This window comes from Durotheca rogersii (genome assembly GCF_024521655.1).
Source record: "Durotheca rogersii strain YMJ 92031201 chromosome Unknown GGS23scaffold_2, whole genome shotgun sequence".
NCBI lineage: Eukaryota > Fungi > Ascomycota > Sordariomycetes > Xylariales > Xylariaceae > Durotheca > Durotheca rogersii.
In genome coordinates, this window is record NW_026251233.1 from 2,254,751 (window position 1) to 2,278,461 (window position 23,711).

Consider the following 23,711-nt stretch of genomic DNA (forward strand, 5'->3'; position numbering starts at 1 on the left):
GTCGCTAACCTAGAAAGGTCGTCGACCCGCGCGGTGGCTAGGGCGGCTGGATGATCTCACTAACCTAACAAAAATAGTCCGTCCCACCGTGGCCGAGAGATGGTGTTGGCAAGGCACAAGAGACGAACGAGAGGGAAGGGGATGCGTGCCGCACACTGACGATACACGCAGAGATGACACAGACAAACGGGAAATACATGTACGCACGCACCGGGAACCCCCGAGCCTAAGTGCGCAGGATCTCCCCCGGAACCTAGAAGAGAGAGAAAAAGAACACACGACGGGCGGGAGGACCGGAGAGGGGTGTACGTATGGAAGTATGTACGCGCGCACGTCCGTATGCGAACGGGCGTTGGTGTGGAGGTATGGAACGGGGGCAGAAGAGGATGGGAGAGAGTCGGGAGCGGGGAGGAGGGAAGGAAAGGCGAAAGAGGAAGAAAAAGAGAGAGTCGGGGGGGAAAGGGGGGGGGGGGGGGGAGAGTAGAGAGTGCGAGAGGCTTTTGCACGGTCGCAAGCCTGGATGATATAATAAGACGTAGTAGTACTGGCAACGACAATTCTCGTAATGGTAGCGAGTTATGGGTAGAGGTGGGAGCGGCGGCGGCGGGATTGAGCAGTGGGCAGTATAGGGATGCTAGGTGGCACGTGTAGGTAGGTAGGCAGGCAGGTAGGTACAGTCAATTCCCGTAACGGGAGTGGTATTGTGGCGGATGGCGGGCGGTACGGTGGGTAAAAATGATGGGTAAAAATAAAACAATAAGAAAAGAAAAGAACGGAGCCGGGAGGGAATTAAAACAACAGCACCAGCACCAGCACCAGCACCAGCAGCAACAACGAGGGACAGAGAAGGGGAGTGAGTAAGTACACTTACCAGCAGCGATAGATAGTGCCAGCGGTAATAATTGCGGTGGTGGCAATGGTGCGTGCTATCCGCGACGGTGACAACGACGGTGACGATGATTGGCGGGCGGGGAGAGAAGGGGGGAAACGAATAGGCCTGAAAAACAAGACACACCGAGTTATTCCTATTCCTATGCCTAAGTAGGTTTATTCTTCGCCGGTTGCGGTCCGTCGCAGTCCGGATCTTCGAACGGGGGAGAGGGCAACTGTGGGATGGATCTGCTGGGGAGGGCGGATCTTATTCCAATCAGGTCAAGTTTAGGCTTGCACGCCGCGCCTAATAGCAGAATACCGTCAGGACGGATAGGCTTAACAGGTCGCAGAACGGGCCGCAGAGGGAGACCCCAATCTGATCTCGGTCGAACGACACAGACTTTGGAACAGGATCGGATTTCGACCTGGTGTGCCCTTCTAGTGGTGGTACCGTCGATGGGTAAGGTTGTGCGTGGCTCTTTAGGCTTAGCGAAATAAACTGGTAAGCTCTTGTTTTTTTATCTCGTCTCTTTTCCCGTTTTATCCATCCTTTTCTTCCCTCCCACGTCATCGCGAATACCTTCTCGGCATCCCCATCTTGCTCTTGCTGTCGCTTCCCCCCCTCCCCTTATTCGTTCTCTGTGCTCTTTCAAAAGACGGGCTCCGGAGCTCGAAGCAGAAAAGAAAAATCGAGAGACAGATGGAAATACAGAAACATTAGGCGGTTTCTTTTCAAAAAGACCAAAAAAAAAAAAAGAGCACGCCACCGGTAGCAGTGTTATTGTGTGTGTGTGTGCGCTTGTGTGTGTGACTTACAAGAATAGGTGGAAGTGTATTGCGCCAGAGCAAAGTGTCCGGTCGCTATAAAGGAGGTATGACACAACCCCCCCCCCTCTCAAAAATAGTCAACCGAATAAGGTCAATGGTCAATGCCGTGGTGGTGTTGCTGTCGCTACTTCGGGTGGTTATAATTATCGTGTCAGCCAATTTCCGCGCTCCCGTCAATATACCCCAACAAGGGGCGCGTTCCGCTGGATCTGGTGGCCTCCCCTTTTTCAACACCCCCCTTCCTTCTTCCTTCTCAGTCGAAGGGGGGGTGTGCGACAATTAGGTTCAAATCTCCTGCTGCGCCGCTATCGCGGTAGCAGTGGGACGGGCAAGAATTCCTGGCCGAACCGATCCTTTGCTTCGGTCCGTTTGGCGGTCACGGGCAAAAGCAAAGCTGGGTTTAAGCAGGGTGCTCGCGAGCAGAGCGGTACGGCAAATTATGGCCTTGGAGATTCGCGCGTGCGGACCAGAGACCAGCCAAGTTTAATCCCGGCCACGGCTGCTACCTGCTGCTCTCGGTTCCTGTCCGCTCCTCGACGCCCACACCCCTCGCGCGAGGTCGGGCACGAAGATAACTCAAAAGTGGCCAAGTCCAGCCCCTAATCCCTCGGATGCGGCAGGTCCTGGTGGCTTGTCCCGACGGCGTGGGACGCCTCGGGTGGACTGTTGGCTAGCTACCCGGCTTGCCGGCTCGGCCTGTCTGGCGCATACACCCCGTGAGGCTTGCCGACAGAGTTCCCAAGTGGACGCAGGCGTAGGTGCGACGCGGCCAGGGCAAATCGTCGGGTCGAGCGTTGCGCGTATGGGTGTGCCCCCGTAGATCTGTGTGTGCCCGTGTGAAAGGAGCGAGGCAGTTCAGCTTACCCGCCGACGTTGTCGAATGTTGGATGGATGCGAGCAGTGGTGGTGGTGGTAATAGCGGTCGTAGTAGTGGTAATATTCTTATGACTTTATTATGGTGTTGGTGGGGCGGTCAGCTTCTCTTATTTTCTCCCTTCCCTTCTCTTTCCTTGATTTTTGGGTATTATTATTATTACTATTATTATTCCCCCTTTCGTTCTTTCGGGTTTCCCTTTTCCCTTTTCTCTCTCACACACACACGCACATACAACCACACGCCCCTTCGAGTTTCTGTGCTTCGGGTTCCTCACTCAATCCCGATCAGGCCAACCGGGCCAACCCCCAGGTTTAATTGATCCCAACCGACGGAAGACAGGGCACCGAAAGGATGGCGAGCGTAGCACAGCACCACGAGTACGGCAAGGTGGTGTACGGGTGTGTGGGGTGCTCTTCTTCCTTATAGGTACCTGTTGCTGGAACCGCTTCAATCCTTTGTTTCCCGTCTCAACCCCTCGGGCAGACGGGGGTCACGTTGGATGAATGGATTGTACAGACTAGGGCTAATAGCCACCTGATGCACGCAACGTAGGTGTGCCAGGTCTTTTCCGGTTCAGATGACGGGGTACCCGTCAGCTAATCACGGTGTCGGTGACTTCGACCCAAGGCTCTGGGCGCTCAGCTTTTCTTTTTTTCCCTCTTTTTTTTTCCTTTCCCGGCTTCAACAAGGATTCCGTATAGTGTGCGCGCCTGTTTGCTCTCACACCGCCGCTTTCCCTCTCTCTTTCTCTCTCTTGACTCGGATGGGCAACAGCTGTTATGCTATACCTTTACCCGCCTGGAGGGGGTTGGATCGAGTTGTTGGCGGCCTAATGCGTCCAGGTGGGATTTCTAGGCGCTCGTCGTTCGCACTAAACCCCCCCCCTTCCCCCTTTCTTCGACCGGGGATGCGGTAACGGGATACAAGGCGGATAGATCCCAACACGGTGGCTCGACGGGGTGGCCCGAAACTCTGATCAACGGCTGCCCTGCACTGTGCCTGGCTTGGGAGGAGGAAGAGGAGGAGGAGCGACAATGGGTAAATGCGGTCGAACAACCACCCGGCCCGGCTGTTGTGACAAGGGGATGGGTTCCTGTATACGGCTTTTGAGTGATCTCTGCGTTACGTATGAAGCGGGAGACATGAAACGGAAACTCTTCCCAGAAACGCTGCAACGATGATGATCGCTAGCCACAGCTACCACCACCGATGCTGCCACTTGACGGCTGACGGCACGAGCCGTCGAGAGGTAGATGTACTTGCAAGCCGCAGCACGAAAGATCCTGCAGGGAATCCGCCCCAGGATCCTGTCCTGACCGGGGGCTTGGAAACCAATTCAAGCCCGCCCCTAGCTAGACGTTTGCGGGATGTGCTACGTAGCGAGCGTAGCCGGTTGGGAACAAATAGGACTAGCGCCTAGGAGTGATGATGGCGTGTCTATGTGGGTGATTGATTGCCCTGGTTCGGTTGGGATTCCCGCACTAGAAGTAAGAGATGCTCTGAGCGTCCGTCCGCGTATGTGCGACTTAGAGATGCATGGGCTTTCGGAGATCAGCAACGACACCCAGGTACCGACGGCGGGTCGATCAAGGAATAGTACTCCCCCCTCTATGCTGGCGCTTAGCCTAGAGAGAAGTATCGTGCGTCGATACAAGTCCAGAAGAAGACGTGAGTTTCGTGACCGAGGCCCCAACCCCTACCCTACCAAGGCGGACGATTTAAAGGGAAAAATGGAAAGCCGTCGAGAGGAGGGGGGGGGGAGGCGTGTGGCGGATGAGCACTCCAGACACTCATTGCTACGGTGAGCTTCAAACGTCACACGGGAGGTCTACCAAGCGGCTGCCGTGCAACCTCCAAATGATCACCAACCCCTGAGGCCATATGCGAGCTGTGCTTTGTGGAATACGATTAAACGAATCGAATGGTGAACTGGGCGGGATGACGCGCGGGTGGGGGGGAGGGAGGTCTATGGAGTGGCATATTACATGTGCCCTGGATATTGCAGTCCAGTAAGTCAGCCACCTGGGTACAGTAATGGTTCGAGGCGTGAGGGTGGGTGCGGAGCATGTATTCCTGCATAGCCTTTTGCCAACTGCTACCTCGTGATCCCCTCGTATGTGTGATTCATAGGCAGAAAGCATTGCCGCGAACGGAGCACAGGTCGTCCTGTCGTGACGGGCCCGCGTCCCTTGTCTGACAAGTTCGCAACTTTGCACCACAGCTGCAATGATAGATCGACAGGCTGGCTAGCTGGCTGCCGACGTAAGTAATGTAGGTATGTACGTAGGTATTTCGAGTTGTCTACATCATACCACCTACGCGTATGTAGACATATAGGCAGGCATGTAGGGTAGGTGTGTGTATGTAGAGGCTGCATGGCTGCGAAGGATCCACGCACCCGAGACTCTCACCGCGGCCTTTATACGGACTGTCTTACCTGTCTGCATGGATAGGCAGGTAGATATGTAGGTATGTGTGTACACAAGTGTGTCGGTATGTGTCGGTATGCAGATATGCATCCTATACTATAAGGACCTAAGATGATGCTGACATGCCTACACCTCATTGACGCCAATCTCATACGCGCATGTATAAGAGGCACGTATTCCCACGTATAGTAGCATCCTATCGCTACATCCGAGCAGGAGTGCCTAACGCACGGGGTCAGCCTCGATTGTTCCTCTGTGGGGTGCAGATAAGGTAGGGATCGCATGCGGTTAGACTCGCGAGTCTTTTTCCTCGAGGACGGTAGCGGAGTGTTTTTTTTTTTTTTCTCTCTCTCCTCACCCCCCATCTCATGTCTTCTACGTGGGGAGGATGCGCCGGAGGGGGCTGGATGGCCCCGTAACGAGGTAGCGGGATGCCGGATAGCGATGTACGAGAGATCGCGGCCAATAAGTACAGGTGTTCGTCGATTGCGGTTGGGGAGGCAGAATGCGAATAGCAACCCGTCGCCGTAAGAGTGATATTAACCGCGTTTCAAAGTATGCAGCATCGACCACCCATTCGTACCGAGATGGTGTTCTAGAAACACAGCATGGTGGTTCGATGAACCTTCAAGACGAGAGAGTTGGACCCGTGCACTCGTAACGATACCCTCTCTGCGTCCTGCCTGCAAGCATCGTCTATTTACTGAGCGATCCGCACACCACTTGCTGCCCGCTCTCCCCTTCGTCTTCGGAAATTCAGGCTCCATAAGAGCGGATCAGCGTGCCATCACATCGTTCTAGAACTAGACAATCCCCTTCTGACATTCGGTGCATGTTGGCGAGCAAGCATTAGCATTGTCGGAGACAGACAGGCTTCTCGTTGTACGACAAGAGTGATTAGTGGAAGATCCCTACGCGAACATGTCAATACGTATCTAGGCTTGCTCTCTCACTGGTTACGGCCAGGGGGGATGGCTTTACGGAGAAATAACGCGACCCGAGAGCCGGACGGGCGGGTTCGCCGGGGATGCGGTTAAGCAAGGGAATCAATCAAAAATGCAGTCGAGATGCTGCGGTGACATGCATGTTCACTGAATGGAGGGATGCGGAGGAGCTGCAAGTTGTCTTGGGGGGGGGGAGCAGGGGCTTGCGGGTGAGTCCTCGATATGAAAGAGGCGCCGGGGGGACAGGGAGAGCGGGAGAGCAGACGACAAGTAGTGCCATAGCTGCATCAACCATTGCACCCGCATCCCGCGGCCAGCCAAATGCTTCCCGCGTCTCTATACCTACCTATGTCCGACGTACCCACGTGTGTATATTACTAGGGTAACTAGGGTATACTACGGGACGCACCTGGGGGTTCAAGGGCTGGATGGATTCGGAGGTGACATGAGGATTAGGATTGGGGAGACGGATATGATCCTACACATCGTGTACGTTAGCGCTACATGTGGTGCTATACAATGGGGGAGGGTAGAGGGGGAGGGGGGTTCTCCAAATACATCGAAGTCGAGTCCCTTAACGCCAGCCACCCGAGGTCTTTCCGCGATCCAGACTCGATCAACATCACCATGCGCATTACATAGGATTCCGCAAGCTGAGCTGACCTGCATCTATGACATCCTATAAGTCGACGTGTCGTATACCCTACAAGGTGAACTATGGGTAACAACGGATCGTCCCCCAGTCGCTGTTAGCTCATTTCACCCAGCTGTTTTTCTACCCGCCCGTCCTCTTACGATGTCCGTTGCATGATGCCAATCTCACTGTACTAAGCTATGTAGGGCAGCTTTAGATGCTTGGTCCGTCTTGCTATCCCTCCGTTTGGGAATGGGCGAGCTGAACTGGACGGCCTTATTGGTCCCATCTTGAGCTCTTGGGTCATCGAAATCTGGTCGAACCCACGCAGACGACAGGGCCTCGCGGCAATGCGGGCAGGGGAGGGGGAGGGGGGCGGCGCAAGGGACAAGACGAGTCTGTCTCTCTTGCTCTCTTTTCCCCCCCAACAGAGCGGGGCGTGGTCAGCGCGGGAAACATGGGAGCCAAGCAGCCCAAGCAGCAAAAAGCAGCAAGCAAGCGATAGAGCTCACGCGCACCTAGAGTGGGCGAACAGGAAGAGGCAGGTTTGAAACCGGGAAAAATACATATGTGAAGGCGGAGGAGAACAACAACGACAAGGCCAAGACCTTGCGCCGCTGCCACGATACGAGTCCCAGCCCCTCTAGGCCGCTCCTGTCACGCCTAACGGCGGTGGCGCTCGTGGTGTAGGATGGGGCTAAGAACCTCATTTGTTGCGCCTCAGGTATATGCGTGGGATTATTTCCAGAGACGCTCCTCCGTACCGTCCGCATCACGGCTCGTCCGACACGGAATCAGCCTACCCATGCCCCCCCCAGGTAGTCAATCCATTCACAACGCGGAGTGGCATGTGCGTATGCGTGCATGTACGTAGGTAGGTATATGTATGATAGCTACGTATGTCATGGGAATCGTCTGCCGCGTCAGATACCCCTGTTTTCCTCAACCCCCTCCAAGAGAACACCCGACCCACGGACTTCTAGCCCTTCGAGCCGGCTATTACGCTGCATCGCCCTAAAAAGAGAATCCTCCCGTCCTCGTTGGTGCCACCGGTTGGGATGCGGTCGGTGATGTATGTGCGTGTCGATGCATGTGCTACCCGTCCCACCTCTCATCATCGAGAACTCGACTCTCGCCCCTCCTCGCCACCACACCTCTACATCACGCATCCTTACCCATAGGGCCGGTTTTCATTGCACGTACAAACCGATATACCACCTATGCTGCCGCTGCTGCTGCTGCTCCTGCCGCTGCACCCACCACCTCGCATATCCACGACGACGCAAGGTAAGCCCCTCGATCCCTTTCTCTGTGCCATCCCGGATTGGGGCTCATGGCATGATGATCCGACACGCCTACACTTAGACGGGCCAGGCATCTTCGCCCGGGTATTCTAGGGGGTGGGATTGCTGGCCCGGAGAGTTCCTAGGTCAGAGAGGAGAGAGGGGGGGGATTCGGATAGGACGCGAAGCAGGAAGAGCCCAGTCGTCCACCGCATATGCTCTCTTCGCAGTACGCGGTTGACAGCTCCCCTAACATAGCCAGCGGCACTAGATGGAGGGCCGGCTCAGGTGAGAGAGGAGCGCTCAAAGCACGGTGACAGGTCATGATTCCCGTCGGTTATGTGTTGGTATCACCTTTGCTCCCCTCGTCCAATCACCATCTCGGCCAGGGGTGCGGAATACCGTACCCCAAAGTGTGATCAATCAGCATTCCCGTGAGCGGCCCGAATTGCTCTTTTCGCACTCGACCGCGGGCAGTCCGAACCGACATTTATTTTGTCATGGGCCGCGGGCGAAGCCGACCTTGGATGCCTTGATCGTTTCATTACTGCGCCCTCAGCACTCATCTGTCGCACACGCCCCCCTGGTTGTCTCCGGCTTATAACACACCAAGAGTGCCGGGTATGGTATGTTTGGGAGAAAAAAAAAAAGAAGAAAAGAGTGCATGGAGACGATGTAGGATGTAAGCGTCTCGTTCGTCGTTCGTCTTGGACGCCAGGCATTGGATACCATCGTCATATGCATCCGCCACCTTTTTAGGCTCTTCCCGTCCTTCGTACATATCCGCTCCCATCCGTGCAGATCCATGTTCGTTGGGATGGGGGAAGCCATCGATCCGCCGCTGTGCCGTATCCGCAGTTGTGCGCCTCCTCTTCTCCCCTCCCTCTCTTCTTTTTCAGCTTCGCTTGCAGCGTTTGTCTTGGGTTTTGTGAAACCCGCCCATTATAACAGATCGCGAATAGGTATCCCAGGCGAACAGGATCGGCCAGCGCCTATACCGGTATACATACTGATCGTCACGATGCCTACTATGGTTACACGTGTTTAGGATTACTATACATACATATATTGCCACTATATATGCATGAGTGTGGTCGCATATAAGTATCTAGGTAGTTACTCACTATTACATTGGATATTTATATATAGATATATATCTTATACGCATACGCAATTTAATCCCAAACATCCGCTCCCGGTAATGTGTAGAATATATACCTAGAATAGATCATTTGTATGGGCATAGACGCAGTCTCGTACATGCCCCCCTCTTCTCTATTATTGTAATGCCTAGCTACATACTACCCAACGAAAGTATGAGTAGGTACATGAGAAGAGAGAGAGAGGGAGGGGGTGACGACGACGACGAGAGTGTGTGTATGCCGGACCGGCCACGGCGAAGCGGGTGTAGAGAGAAAAAAATACCCATTTGATCCACGCCTGTCATCCTTCTGCCGCACGTGGATGGCGCAATCCGATCTCTCGGTCATAGCGTTCTTGTCGCTGCATGGTGCTAGGACCTGTTTCGTCATGAACTGCTACAAGCATAACGAGCAGAGCATATCCATATATGTGCCTACCGACCCAGGCCGTGCGTTTTGTTGGTGCTCTCCCGTTCGCATTCCCGAAGGCCATCCAAACGCGGTGCGCGCATACGTGTTTCGGCTTCGATGCTATAGCGAAAGGCCCCCCGCAGGAAAGGGGGGTTCTCTTGATCATAGCCCCGACGAAGGCATTGCTGTCAGTCGATACAAGCTAGCCGTCCCACACCAGACTTATCGTCGTGGGCTCCTCCGGGGGGGGGGCCTCTCTCCGACCGGGGTGGGATGGGCCGCAATAATGCGCCACGGCTTGCTGCAGGTGTTTGACGTTGCAACCTCGCCAATTAATGGGCATACCTGACGAAGAGAGGCAAATCAGAGTTGACGCTGCTGAGCGATTTATGGGATGGCATTGGCTTAGTGCATCCAAGACAAACTCGCACAACAAAAACCCGACGCACTCGAGAGATGTTTGCCTGCAGAATCTCAAGCCACCAGGCTGCTATCTGTGCGCCCAACGTACGAGTTACACGGCATTGCAGAGAAAGGAGACATTTTCTCTTACCACCACCGGGGTATACCAGGTTTATTATAGAGCCCTATCACCGCTGTCGTGAAGGGGATGGACACGGAAGGGGGGGGGGGGGGGTCGTTGGGCACCTGGGCGACCACCCGAGAGGATCGATGCCACTTTAGAACGCACTATTTACTATAATACAGGATTGCCCGCTCTCTCTGCTATGCAGCGTGGAGATATCCCAAGGCGAGCGGAGTGCAATGGCAAACGAACGGGCGCGTGGCTCTCGGAGAACATACGTCAGTTAAAAAGAATTGTTCACACGGGGCATCTACCAATAAACCAGCCTTAAGTTGTGTTCGTATGCCTCTGTTCGTCATAATGGGCTAATTCGCTGATTTTGTAAATGATAGCACCCGAGGAGAGACAGACAAGTGTGGCTGAGAGCGAATTAACGAGCTGCAGTACCAGTCTCGAGATAGGAAGGCAACCTACAAACTACCCTCAACATCCATGCTACAGCAAGCTGAAGGATCCCGTCATATGGGCTCATCCGAAGCGCGGAAAACAGCAGCGGCTTCTATTCGGCCTCGGCCTTGCCAATGCCTTCAGTAACGTCGTATTGTATAATATCGAGAGAAGCTATACCAGAATCACATCCTGGCCAAACGGGGCGGCATGCGAAAGATGTCCGCCCATTTGAGGTTCAGCTCTCGTCCCGGGTTGCGCCCCGTATTATCACTATTAGTTGAAGACGCCAGATTCTTCTTGCAACCTACGGCATCGCTCGCGAAGGGCACCTAAATTATGATCAATGCAAACGGCTTGGGCCGCTCAAGTTGCCTCTGGACCCTTGGCTCTTTGGGGGACCATGCAACCCGGTCTAGCACGTTTAGGGGACGTTGGAGATCCGCTAAACCAGGAAGCCTCGGGTGGGTTTACGGTAGACGTCCCGTAAATCTCTACTAAGGCCAGGCAAACGGCTTCACTCTTTTCGCGACGTTGGCTAGCTAGATCATCTTGCCGCGCTCACACCCCATGGAACGCCTACGGAGCGAAGCTCAACTATCCCCCCCCACCCCCAGCGTTTGGCGCCAACGTATAGAGCCAGCAAGTCGGGTTTAGAGGTACTGGTTCTAACAACAGGGTCCTTCGCTTGAGGAAGACTTTGCTAACTTGACGGGCTTCCAATCAACATATCCAAGCCTCCCCCAACGTGTGTTCCACGACATGCCCACAATAAAATCCAGAAGTTACATAACTACTAGTACTACGTAGGAGACCTATTGGGATTGGATATGGGACCCCCCGCGAAACCATCTTGTTGGCAAGTAGATCGCAAAGACGTGTGTTTACATACAGTATCAGAGTGCACCACCCCGTAGCACGACGGGAGCTTCCGCTCTTTACCACGCTAGGCACCACGCATTGATCTAGCCAGGTTGTCATCTCGACGGTTTGCTCCGCCTTCCCGGTTGAAGTCCTCCCTATCCGAAGAAGAAACATCATGTTTGTATTAGAAGCCAATTGGCAGTGGATGATCTCCGTTAGGTAAACAGATGTATGTAAGAAGGCTAGACACCTACGTATATGTGGATGCCCCATCATACGTGGTGCAACACACACCACGCTATTTAGCGCCGACCAGTCCTCGGGAGTTAAGGCAGCCTTAGAATTCACTACTCGCACCCAACAGACGCACTGTGAATACGTACGGGAACCTTTTGATAATTAGGGCGTGGTGGCACTTTACGGTGAACAATCACCGGTTGAAAATGCGAGACGGGGTTCCCAACGTCGGAGGCTATTATACGGCAATACGAACCCGTTCGCACCAGGAAAGGGGTCCCTGGTGTCATATTGGACGTTTCGTAGGTTATGTAGGTATCTAGTCAATTTGCCATCGGCATCGTAAGTCATGACGGTGTCCGATCAGGCCCGAGGCATGAAAAGAAGAGGGCAGGAGGAGAGAATATACAGAGACTTCACTGCCAGAATCAGACTAACTTCGTACACACACTTACGACTCTACGGGCAATTCACCTTTCTATAAGAGAAGAGGACCGTTGGCATACAGGGAAATGAGCCTGGCTCGACACTGGATCAAACGTGTGCGCCTCGACCGCAGGCTCCTGTTTGGCCGGTGGCGATCATCTATGCTGTTCTACGCCATCTGTTCCGAACTAGAGCAGAATTATGCGCATCGGCCTAGTTACGATCACTAAACCGTGGTACTCTCTTGGATACCAAGATTAGGCTAACCGCTACCTCAAATCCAAGCGTTGAAATAGGGACGGAGATCTAACGAGTACACCCGCCTCGCTAACCCTGATTGCCTCATTCGTATGAATTTGAGTACCTCGTTCATGTAAAGTACATTGGTTTTTTTCCTTTTTTTTTTCTTGGGGGTTGGGTTTGCTGTCTGTGTTGTGTAGATACGGAATGTCCAACACGATAGTAGGTATGCAATGAAAAGCTGGTGGGCCCCGCCTGACGAGTCCAAGCTGCGTGTTGCCGTAAATACCTAACCAGACTGGAGTCCGCCGCAGTGTTCGGAGGTTTGTGCGGCTACAATGGTTCGTTCCTCGTCTACTAAACGCACAGCCAGTGACCTGGCTATCACCAGATAAGCAGCCAATATCAACGTCTCGAGACGCGCCCACGGCACGCCGTATGGGGCTGTGGACATTGATTGGGCGATTGCTCAAAGCGGTGCTGCATGTCGTAGCCCAGCCGGATTCCCCACGAAGACCTATTGAGCGAGTGGACACGACGGTGGACAGCCTGCTTCCAATTACGCCTGATCCAGACGACTATTGATTCCTGGTTAGGCAATCCCGGTGATAAATGGGGATATATGACGACGAGGACACTTCACTTTTGGACGTCCCGTACATGGGATACGACAGGAACCCGGAAAGGACTGGTAGCTAACCGGACGAGATGACCGCATAGTCGATGCCACGTATGGCCGCTGTCCTGCGTCTCACCCGAACAGGACCGGGAATGGATTACACACCGGCAGGCAGCATGGGGGAGGACGGGGAAGGGAAAATATGCAAACGCAGACCGCAAATTCCTACAGGCCGCAATCAGGCAGACAGGCCGCGGAGCGCCAAGGGGAGAGGAATTGATCCCTTTAGGCGGACTTCTCTGCACCCGCAGTCGCAGTGGAAGCACAAGTGGGCACACCGACATTTAGCCTTGCATGTGGACCAGAGACGCAACCGAGATGGACCCAAACTCTCGGGCTTGAAGGATGCCGGGCATTGGATGGGAGCAGGCTCTGGCGAGTCCGTAAGCCATGGTGGGGATGATTGGATAGGGAAGACTCGGCGCCTATGAGGGCATCAGGGGGCGGGGGGGGGGGGGAGAGATTGGGAAGGTGAGGGGTCGGAGGGTTAGAAAAGGGGGGGTCTGGCTTCCGGGTTCACGTGACTGAATATGCATGCAGCGAGCCGCTCCCGCAAATTGACCCCGTCCTCACTAAATCGCTAGTCACTCAGCTAGTCACCTAGCTAGTAACGTGGCTAGTAACGCGGTATTTGCTGGCCCGAGTCGCTGTGGGCTAGGCAGCGGATGCCGCGCTCTCTCCCTGGCCTTGCCTCGATATTGCTTCTACCTACCTAGGTATATATATCCCCTACCAGCCCGCGCTCTCCAGGCCTACCTACACATACACCTGGCGTAGTGCAGCCGGGGTAACCTGCACAGGTAGCACCTAGGTCTTAGTCAGGTACCTACGCCTATAGGTACCTAGGTAGGTAGGGGCCTACCTTAGATTAGGTACCTAGCGTAACCTCCCTCTCCGCCGGCAACATGGAGATACCTTACCTAGGTACCTAAACATATCTAGTAGGAACCTTCTATGGTAAGTAGGTACCTCCTACCATTTCTATATATTTCTATATTACCTTAGGTACTCCTCCTAAAGGTACGTACTAATGTATAGATATACATGATGAATCCTTTCTTTCTCGCCGGCAACCTCCTCCTCATCATCATCCTCCTCCTCTTCCTTGCTCCGATGTGCTGTTTGCTCGTATGTTTTCCCATATTTGGCCTTATTCCAACGCTTCAATTTGGTCAGCTTCCGGCCCGGCATCTTCGCCTGCCCAGTTCAGCAAGTCTGGCGAGACGTCGTGTTGCACAGGAGACGTCTAGTAAATTAGCTACCAATGAAGATTACTACAAGTTTTCTCGTAGCCATCACTACGACGATATACGGTACTTTTGTTTTGCCTTTTATTGCTTTGTGCTCTTCCCGTCATGCTACGCCCGTCGTTAGCTTCCTCTTACGCGGAAACGCCTCTTTCCGCTGCGAGGGCTGGGGAGCCAAGGGAGGAAGAGGGAGGGGGAGGGAGGGAGAGGGGTGAAAGGGTGAGGGGGGAGGGGTTGAATTGTCAGCAAGGAGTTTACTCCGACGAGCGACATCCGGAACGAGGGTCAGCAACGGCCCTAGCAGGACGTAGAGCAAGGTACTTCCCTGTACCGAGACACGGCGCACCGAGCGTCGGATGGGGGCCGCTTAGACACTATCGCCAACTAACCCAGGCCTGCTGCTACGTTATATCCGGTACGTGCGATGGCGTCCGCCCGGTATTTTTTTACGAGGCACGCGAGCTGCTCCGTACGTAACGACGGGGTAGACGGAGTCAGTTGACACGACCTCGCTTACCGAACTAACAGCACCGGTGCTAACCTGAACGGCGGTCGAGTAGGCGGTCGAACCGGTGTGACCGGCTGGCACGGGTATAGCCGCCAGCTCCTCGGCGGATTGTCACAAGAGCCCAAAGGGAACTGTCTAACACGACACTACCCAATAAAGCAGGGAAGATTGTAGATAATCTGTCGATACGTATGCTGTCATGCCGGTCCTCGTGTCAGCTTCCGAGCTGCTGGCGAAATTGGATGGCTCGCCACCCCACTACGCACTTTGTTGTTACGTCGAGTTGCGTCGACGTAACTGCAAATGGCCTACCGCTACTACATATTACGGGCATACAACATATGATACCGTCCCTAGCGCCAGGTAGCTTGGCCTCGCTACCTACATACCTCATATAGGTATGTATATATACGTACCTAGCTGTGTAAGGTAGTCTGCTGGCGTAGCGGCCGGGGTTTCATTGCTATCTACCTACCTGGGTATGTAGGTAGGTATGTGCTACGTAGGGAACAGGGGGGGAAAGGGGCTGGGGACGCATGTCATGGCTACTACATTCGTATAACGAGCTTCTAGGATCGCAGTTCTAGACTATCGATCAACGAAACACGATGAAACCAGGTCCCAGCGAGCGTCGCATCAACCTGCGTTTTCATCAGAAGAAAGGGGTCGATGGGGATCGGCCCTAGGCTTACGGGCACGGCACTTCGACGTCGCCATCTAGCGATTCAAGCAACAGACAATTTACCTGCCTCGTAGCATTGTCTGGCTTAGTTAGGTCCATGTTGGCCCATGGTCCGGCCTTGGAAAAGAACTAAGAGGCGAGAAGGATTCTCTTGGGGTGCCACGATAGGTGTGAAGTCGAAGTGTGTAAGAGTATTCTTCTACCATCACCCCGATAGCAGTCACGGACAAGTTATGTATCATGTCTATCTGTCTCCTCCCAGAGTTGACCGTCCTCAGCATATGTACACCGCACATACTCATATACCTGTGCTATGCAACTGTGCTTTTTGCGCGTTGCGTTGCAGAGCTAACATCCAGGCGACTTGGCAACCCACTTTAGCATGCCGGCTCTATCCTTCGCGGCGAGCTCTCGAATCTTGGGGCCGTTCCAGGAAGACACTACCGGTACGATAATTACCATGTGCAAGGCAGAGCTTGCGTGGCTGCGGCCGCCTTTTCGAATGGAACTTTGGACCATGCACATACACATAGGAGAAGCCGGGGTTGGTTTCTGAACACGCCACCGAGCAATGTGGGCGCGGGTGTACATATAGTACTTGTTCCGTAGGACTCGCGTGGTGTTCTAGTATTATGTATATGATCCCTCTTAGGCCGGGCGTGTGTTTCCGTGAAGGCCGAGCCCCATTCCGGCACCGTGGGGTAAACTCTCTACATTTATACCTACTACGTCCCCCTAGCTACCGCTGATGGGCAAGATAACAGAAGTTAAGCGAACAAGTCGAGCGAAGCCGATAGCAGGCGCATCTGGCTCTGGGGCGATCCTGGGGCGATCCACAGCTTCAGCAGTGCCGCCGCTGCTTGCGCCTCCCGCTCTGCCAACTGATAGGCATATCAACCCGTAGCCTTCGGCGAATGAGGCGGTAAGGCATGCTCCAAAAGCCCACCCCCCACTCCCCCCCCGTATTATGTGCTACTCCTAGTGCAATTATCTACCCAAATACGTAGACTAAGGAGGCTGCGGAGCGAGGAAGAAGGAGAGTCGTGCGCATGGGCGCCTACAGGTCGCCGTTGGCCGTATCTACTTACGGCTTCGGACGGCCCAGGGCACCACCACGCACCACCACACACTTCTACCATCATCAGGTCAGCACTACCAGGCATGGTGGCTAATAATAACGATCATGAAGTTGATAACAGGAACAGTACTAAACCGATCCTACGCCACGACGTGGAGAAGCGGCGGTGAGATTTGAGCCCGAATATGGGATGGTCTTCCACTTGACCTGCCCACCATGCCTTTTTCATCGATGCTAGGTACGTGCCAGAGACCATAAGTAGGAAATACCTAGGCAGATGCCGTGCCAGGTACGCCTCTGGGCATGCAACATACGGACATCACATCGGCGTACCCTCGTCTCGTCGAGAAGCGTCCCTACGTTAGCTACGATTCCCTACGTTGCCAAGATTATATTGCGTAGTATTACCCTATACATTGCAATTAACTGATGGTCCCAAACGCCCGATCCCGTTGGCATTTTCTTCCGCTGCCGTCTGGCTCACCTAGACACACACCTGCCTCCCTCCTAGGCCCTAAATACCTGAGGCACCTAAACTCGTAGTGTCTTGCGACTCTGAGTATCGAATATGTACCTGCGGACGTACGCAACTGAACAATTATGAGGCAGCACATACCCCCTACCATCATATACCTAGGTAGGTACCTAGGTAGGTAAGAGGTAGGTAGGTAGGTACCTAGGTAGGTAGGCATGCCGCATGCCTATATTAGGGGGTAAGCACCTGAAGCAGCTAAGTGGCAGGAGGAGGTAGATACCTTATAGTAAAGGCACCTAAGGTAAGCGCCCATACCGGCATGGTGGCTGCCCACCAAAGCTAGGTACGCAATAGGGGGGATGCTAAGGTACCTACCTGCCTGTAGGGACAGCTGGCAATACATACTTACGTAGGAGGCAGCGTTAGGAGACAGGTAGGACACATCGCTGGTAATAGGTACCTAACCTACCTAAGACAAGATTTCCACAGATACTGAGCCCAAACCATCTTAGGCGCCTTGGGGCAGGTAGGCACCCTTACCTATATGTAAGTAAGTATACATTGCGCCCAAGGGAGCGTGCTATAGGTGTGGTCCTACGTGTGCGCCTCACAATACCGAATGAGACGGGTGAACAAATCCCGCTGTTGCAATGGCTACCTCGTAGGTAGGTTATGTACCTACATCTACGCGAACGGCACCCCGACACCAGCTATGTCAGGTACCAGCGTGGTGTGGTCAAGTCAAAAGCTGTAGGTACCTACCTACCTACCTACGTAGGTACCTAAGGTAGAGGTAGAGGGAGGTACGTAGTAGGTAGGCAGGTAATATGAATTTGCATACCGCGGCGGATTCGTCTAACGAAGGCCTGTCGAGAGGGAAGTCGCGGTCGTTGCGTAGATTGCGTAGATGGATCAATTGATGAATCAATCAATCGGTGCCAGCCAGCAGCCCATCGTTTCTACCCATCATCCATCCGTCTGTCTGTCGTCCCTCTTCGAGCCGTCTCACGAACCTCGCCCGGGTCGGTGCGTCGACGGGGGAATCCCGCGTGAAGGAGGGCCTCCTTGTCCGCTAAACACCCTCGTCCGTCTCGAGCGTTCCTACGTGTTTCTACGCAGGTTCCTACGTTAGGCTTCGCCGAGCGCCCATATCATGCGTCGAGATCCCTTGCTGCTAGGCGGCAAGAATTCCTACGACTGGCTCCCAACAACCCGACGTCGTTGGAACTATTGCCCAGGTTCCCAGTGATATAACGAGACATATCCTGAGTACCTACATAGGTAGGTGTGCGCTCGCACCTACGGTACACATACAGATACATGCATTGCTAACCAACCCTCGTGCATTTTACCCGGCATGCAGGCTGACAATCTGCGGAGACCCAGCCCGCGCGCCAGCGCCAGCGAGCCACGACGGGCTTTGCTGGTCGATGCCCAATCCCCAATCCAATGCACGACGAGAAAATGACGGCAGAGCCTACTACGTCTTACCTCTGTTGCCGCGCCTGTTGTCGCCGTCGTGGGGCACGACAGCCAGGTACTGTGCCGTGCCTGGCCTTTCGGCCGTTGCCCGTCTCACTGCAGTCGATGCTATCACAAGAAATTGGGGCGCATGGCAAGTCAAGACGAGCCGATGGCATCCATGCCAACCTGCCTCAGCCACCCCACCCTCATCCTGGCCTCCCTTCCGTTTTCTTCACCTTGCAGACGCCCGTGACGCCGTCCATGCTGGGCCTTGGCCCAAACTACAAACCACATCGCACCGCTCGCTCGCTCTCCCCCTTCCAACACACCCCCCTGCTGCTGGGTTGCTCCCAGGCCGACCCAGACTCGTGTCTGCTTCGGGTGTGGTGCATGCGTGCTATGGGAGGCGTAAGAGCCCACCTACGCAGTACCACAGTCCAGCAGCAAGCTCTACATATGCACTTCCTCTTGTGACTGCGGTCCGCTGCGAAGCTTGCAGATCCTACCGCCGGGTTAGCAGCAGTTTTACACGTCTGCGGTGAACCCCCCCTTCCTTGTCGTCTGGCTTGACCACCAGATGCTCATCCCCTTCTCGCTTCACTCCACCCCTCCACATCACGGCTCGCCCAGGAAATCTATTGACGTAGCTGGGCATTTCAATTCATGAGTCATCACACAATAAATTTATGCAGACGGGATGAATGAGGCAAGCGGACCGCGTACGGTAGCACGAAATCCTACCTGTGAAACCCTCCCAAAAGAAAAAAAAACCGCCAATGCACCTGCGGGAGGCACTGTCCGAAGCGCGTCCGCAGGGGGCGGTTACATAGAGAATACATACGGGCCACAGATCCAATTCACATCCATGCAAGGCATAGGGTTACAGCTTAACTTACGACTTGCAAGGGAGGAGGGGAAGGGGGGAACGCCAAGGGGGAGGGGGCCGGCGTCAACTCCACGATTAACATGGCCTATCGGCTCCAGTTTTCATCGCTTGTCGTGGTTACAGTGATCGAGCCCGTCGTTACGTGCCGTGGACCGTGGTATCCGTCCCGCTGCACAGTTGCCTCCCGTCCTGAAGTATACCTACCTAGAACAGAAGGTGAATACCCGATAGCAAGGCGGTGAGCGTCGAAAATGGCATCGTCAGTCCCGAAAAATACCAGTTCGGAAGGCACAGGTATACGGCCTTTATCTATTTCGGAGACGGCTCGCTCGGTTCCGGGCACACCCTGGGGTGGCCCTAGATCGCCACGAGCCGTCGGCGGACGAGCGCCCTAAGTCGCCGACTAAATGTGGCCGCAATGTCGACGACAAGTAGGCGAGAAGTTGGCGATATCTCACCAGAGCGTAGTATTTGAGGAGCAAACCGAGCTGTCGAATTCTGGATCGAGAAAAGAGGCGGTACCAGCACAGAGTCCTGATATCGCAAGATACTCCCGAAAGACGAGACGAGACGAGACGAGACGCGAACACAGGTGAAAACACCAAACGAAACCACAGGCCTAGGCGATCCCGCATACTGAATCATGGCCGAGAATACCACAGAGATCAATCGGTCATTCTTCAAGTACGTCGAAGCCCCCCTCGTCCCCTCACCCCATTCGCCAAACTGGAAGTATTGCTTTTCCTGTTCCGGCATGCATAGCACGGCAAAACCCATCCCAATCCTTCTCGAAAGGTTAGCGATCGCTCCGGCGCCGTGCTGGCTTTTCGGGAGGGCCGCTGCCCACAATCTCGATTACCTGAGAAGGCAACAATGTACCATGTACCTGTCTATTTATATCGATCTACATTCTGAAGCCTGGGTCCTGCGCGGATGGGGATATCGGGAAGAGGTTCTCGGGGGGAAAGGGGGGGGGGGGGGAGGTGGGACCCAAGTCGATGTCTCACTGCACCCTTCGCCGCTATACCCGGTCGAGCAGCCACCAGTATAGCCTCGTATAGTCCACATCCTACCCAGTCTCCAGGCCGATCTGGGAGATCGATTCGGGCGTGGCACAACTTGACAGGTCACAAAACGGCACAAACAATGTGGGACTGGAGCTAAACAGGACGTGTGCATAGTGACGAGGCGTCAACGTACGACTCCAAGCACGGCAAACTTCTCGAACGCCTCATCCAGGAACTCCAAGCTCGACGGGATTGGATCGGCGTCGATTGGGCGGACGGCGATGACAGCGCCGAAGAAGATGACGAGCACCTGGACGACATTCAGTCAAAATCAACGGAAGCGAAGAAGGAAGTGAGGTTGCTAGACTACGCGTGTGGAACTGGCATGATCTCGAGGGTAAGCAGCGCACCTTACCACAGGGCGCCTCTCTCTTGATGTTTCCGTCGCGGGCCTCGTCTCATTGCTACTTATAGGCGCTGGCTCCTTACACGACGCAATGCATCGGTATCGATGTATCAGAGAACATGGTCGCGGCATACAACTCGCGTGCCGAGAACCAGGTGAGTTACCGGATGGCCTGCAGTATTCTTCTGACCACTCCCAAGGGTAGTCGGCGGTGAAATCCGGCCGACGCCGCATTCGTGGTGCCCTACCCGAGGATCAAAACTAACGAAAATCGCCAGGGCCTTTCGCAACAGGAGATGCACGCCGTCATAGGTGACCTCTTAACGCCGCAGCCGACGGGCAATCTGTCGGAACCAGACTTTTTTGGGTTCGACTTGGCAGCTGTTGGGGGCGGCTTTCATCACTTCGCGGACCCGGAGCAAGCCTCCGTGAGACTAGTAAAACGCCTGCGACCTGGCGGCGTCCTCCTAATCTGGGACTTCCTGCCGCACGGACCCCGGAGCGGGAACGACGCCGCCCACTACGGTGTCATGCACCACGGTCTTTCCGAGGAGAGGGTCCGTAACATGTTCGAGCAAGCCGGTGCCGGGACCGGCTTCGCGCTCGAGGTTATCGGCACCCACACCCTTCCCAATAGCCATCAGCATGGCCAGCGTGGCCACGCGCACGGCGGCGAGGACCACGCAGGCCCCGCGGCGAGACACATATTCTTCGCTAGAGGCCAGAAGGCAGCGTGAGCTCGTGATCTTCCCCCAAGACGGAAGAAGGCTAATGGGTAGATGGAGCGAGGATATGGGGATGTCTACGGAGAATATGTATGTAGGTGATATGCAGACGTCAACCCATGGAAATTCGTGTGCGATCTGGAATATAACATCGTTTGCATTATGACCTCGGGGTTATCCGTACCTAGTCGTAGCCAACGCACACTCGGGGACGCCGATCCCGTCTCGATGAGTAAAGCAGGCTTCGGTGATGTGGCGTCTGTAAAGTTTGCAGATCGGAGGTAGTATTCGGTCTGAGTTGCACACACGTAGGAGACTGTAGTTAGCGATGAACGCTTTGTTTCCCGCGAGGGCATAAGTCGACGCCAACTGTGCCCCTCAGACTGCTCGTGCGGGTTACGTGTGGAAACCGACGGCTGATAGTGTAGAGAGGGGACTATACCGACCTTCGTGTAGTCAAACAAGACGAGATTTAGGTGAGGTGTGACCCAGGCGTGAGAAGGGAGCATGGGTACCACCGTAGGTCGAAGGCACCGTAGGAGGAAAAGGTAGGCAAATTACAGACTTCCCGGACAGCGGCGCGTCGGCTTGGTCGACAGCGTTACGCTAGTAGTAAGTGGGTAGCAATATCGTTGCTCCGATTCTTGCGCTGCAGAGGATGGCCTTGATCGTCGGATGAGTCTACAGGGCCAGATGATGCATGCGTGGAGGAACGGACAGCTACTCACTTCGTCTATTAGCTCACTCCCCTCCTACGCGTCCTTGCTAATAAATTGCTCTACATCTTTTCGGCTCCGGCGTACCCTAATGAGGGAGGATGGGATGGGATGGGATGGGTGTGATTAGGTAGGTCGGATGAACTCGCACACAGCCCTCCCCCCACCCCCCTTTTCTTCTCATATGGGAAATTATCTCACCTTTTTTGTGGGAGGGGAGGGCGACAAGCGAGATGCGGGCAATGGAGAGAAGCACGGAGCTATTTCGGTCTCAGAGTTACCCAGAGATTGTCTGTGTATTTGTGATGTTCGTCTCATTAGACATCACCAAAATCGGTGAACCAGATTCGACATAAATCTGTGTTTTACGGAACTCCTTAAGCTTGCTGTTCTATTATCCGTACGATTCTCTTTTTTTCATCACAGCGGTTTCGGCGAGCTCGACTACCTACCGAGGCTGCGATACAAAACGAAAAGATGCCAGCCTCACGGGGTGGAGGGCGGTTTCGGAGGGATAAGGATACGAGGCAAAATACCTGTCCAGACACGGCAATCCGGACGATCAACACCAACTGAGGCTACGTAATACCGCCTCGCCGCTTTTGCTCAGGCCCGCTTGAGCGTTAGTCACCTTACCCTAAGCATTGACACCACTGTGCCGCCGTACTACCTGAATAGCTTCAATTGTAACTGAGGGTCCTTAGAATGTCCCCCTGGTACATAAGGCGGCCGCAAAAGACTCCCCGATGAAGATAACCAACATCTCATAACCCAGCCTCAGCCCTGCGCCGTCATTTTCCTGTTTCTTTCTTTTTGCCTCTTTTAAAGCTTGGTAGGGCATCTCTCGCCCACATACATCTACGACTGTTTTGTTATCAGTTTATACACATTTATCCTCCCTATTTACGACTAGTTCATGAACACAATTCCTTGAAGAATTGTCATTCTATTCATTTTCATGCTCCCTACATCCGTTCTCAATATATATATTTAAACGTAGATCAATACGAAGCTATCGTCGTCATATGGATATGGAGTGATCGAGGCAGCATTTTGTCACAGCTTGCCGCGACAGGTTGCGACTCGAGGACATACCGTGACCTGCGGAGCCAAATTGCCCGTAACCAGGGGGCGGTGGACATGGGAAGTCGTAACATTAATAAAGGGAATAAAAAAGGGCTAAAATCGGGATTCATAAAAAGGGGGTTAACGAACGAAGGACGGAGGGAAGAAAGAACGGGGAACCGACCCCGAAGGAGGGCCCTAGCATGCTCATCATTGTAAACGGCCGGCTTTCTTCCGCTCTGCTTAATGTCTGGTGTTGGTCTCGCTGCCGAATCTAAGGATTGGTTCGCGAAGTCGATGTTCACATCACCAAAAGGTCCACGACTCCACGTGGCGGTTATGCTCTCCCGTCCGCCCGAACAATAGCCAACGAACAGATCACCCCGCAAGGCATATCTAGGGCAGACAGTCCCATACAAGGCCTGGAAACACTGAAGACTGGCCCCGTGGGAGATTCACGGCAGGCCGTCTGTCTGTCGAGGAATACAGAAGAATAATGCCCAGAGAAGCAGCTGCGATATTGATACCACTGCGGGACCATGAGAAAGGACTGCCCTTACCTCTGCGTCGGTGATCTGATAGAATAACACGCTATAAATCAACTATTACACC

General features: G+C 54.2%; 4 protein-coding genes across 4 annotated transcripts; 3 read left to right on the forward strand and 1 right to left on the reverse strand.

The window, feature by feature from the left end:
• Positions 1 to 9,070: 9,070 nt before the first annotated feature.
• GGS23DRAFT_549516 (uncharacterized protein) lies at positions 9,071 to 10,040 on the forward strand. Its single transcript, XM_051515228.1, has one exon. The coding sequence runs from the start codon at positions 9,333 to 9,335 to the stop codon at positions 9,768 to 9,770; it is 438 nt and encodes a 145-aa protein (XP_051376406.1). The 5' UTR covers positions 9,071 to 9,332; the 3' UTR covers positions 9,771 to 10,040.
• A 1,955-nt stretch (positions 10,041 to 11,995) lies between these two features.
• GGS23DRAFT_189938 (uncharacterized protein) lies at positions 11,996 to 13,206 on the reverse strand. Its single transcript, XM_051511706.1, has 2 exons — positions 12,805 to 13,206; positions 11,996 to 12,739 (listed from the first exon to the last, which is right to left on the reverse strand). The coding sequence occupies exons 1-2, from the start codon at positions 12,877 to 12,879 to the stop codon at positions 12,191 to 12,193; spliced, it is 624 nt and encodes a 207-aa protein (XP_051376407.1). The 5' UTR covers positions 12,880 to 13,206; the 3' UTR covers positions 11,996 to 12,190.
• A 410-nt stretch (positions 13,207 to 13,616) lies between these two features.
• On the forward strand, positions 13,617 to 14,246 carry GGS23DRAFT_549522 (uncharacterized protein). Its single transcript, XM_051515229.1, has one exon. It carries the CDS (start codon positions 13,885 to 13,887, stop codon positions 14,212 to 14,214), a length of 330 nt encoding a protein of 109 aa, XP_051376408.1. The 5' UTR covers positions 13,617 to 13,884; the 3' UTR covers positions 14,215 to 14,246.
• Positions 14,247 to 19,623: 5,377 nt separating this feature from the next.
• On the forward strand, positions 19,624 to 21,363 carry GGS23DRAFT_189977 (S-adenosyl-L-methionine-dependent methyltransferase). Its single transcript, XM_051511707.1, has 4 exons — positions 19,624 to 19,864; positions 20,362 to 20,584; positions 20,662 to 20,748; positions 20,872 to 21,363. Exons 1-4 carry the CDS (start codon positions 19,824 to 19,826, stop codon positions 21,328 to 21,330), a joined length of 810 nt encoding a protein of 269 aa, XP_051376409.1. The 5' UTR covers positions 19,624 to 19,823; the 3' UTR covers positions 21,331 to 21,363.
• The last annotated feature ends 2,348 nt before the right edge of the window (positions 21,364 to 23,711 follow it).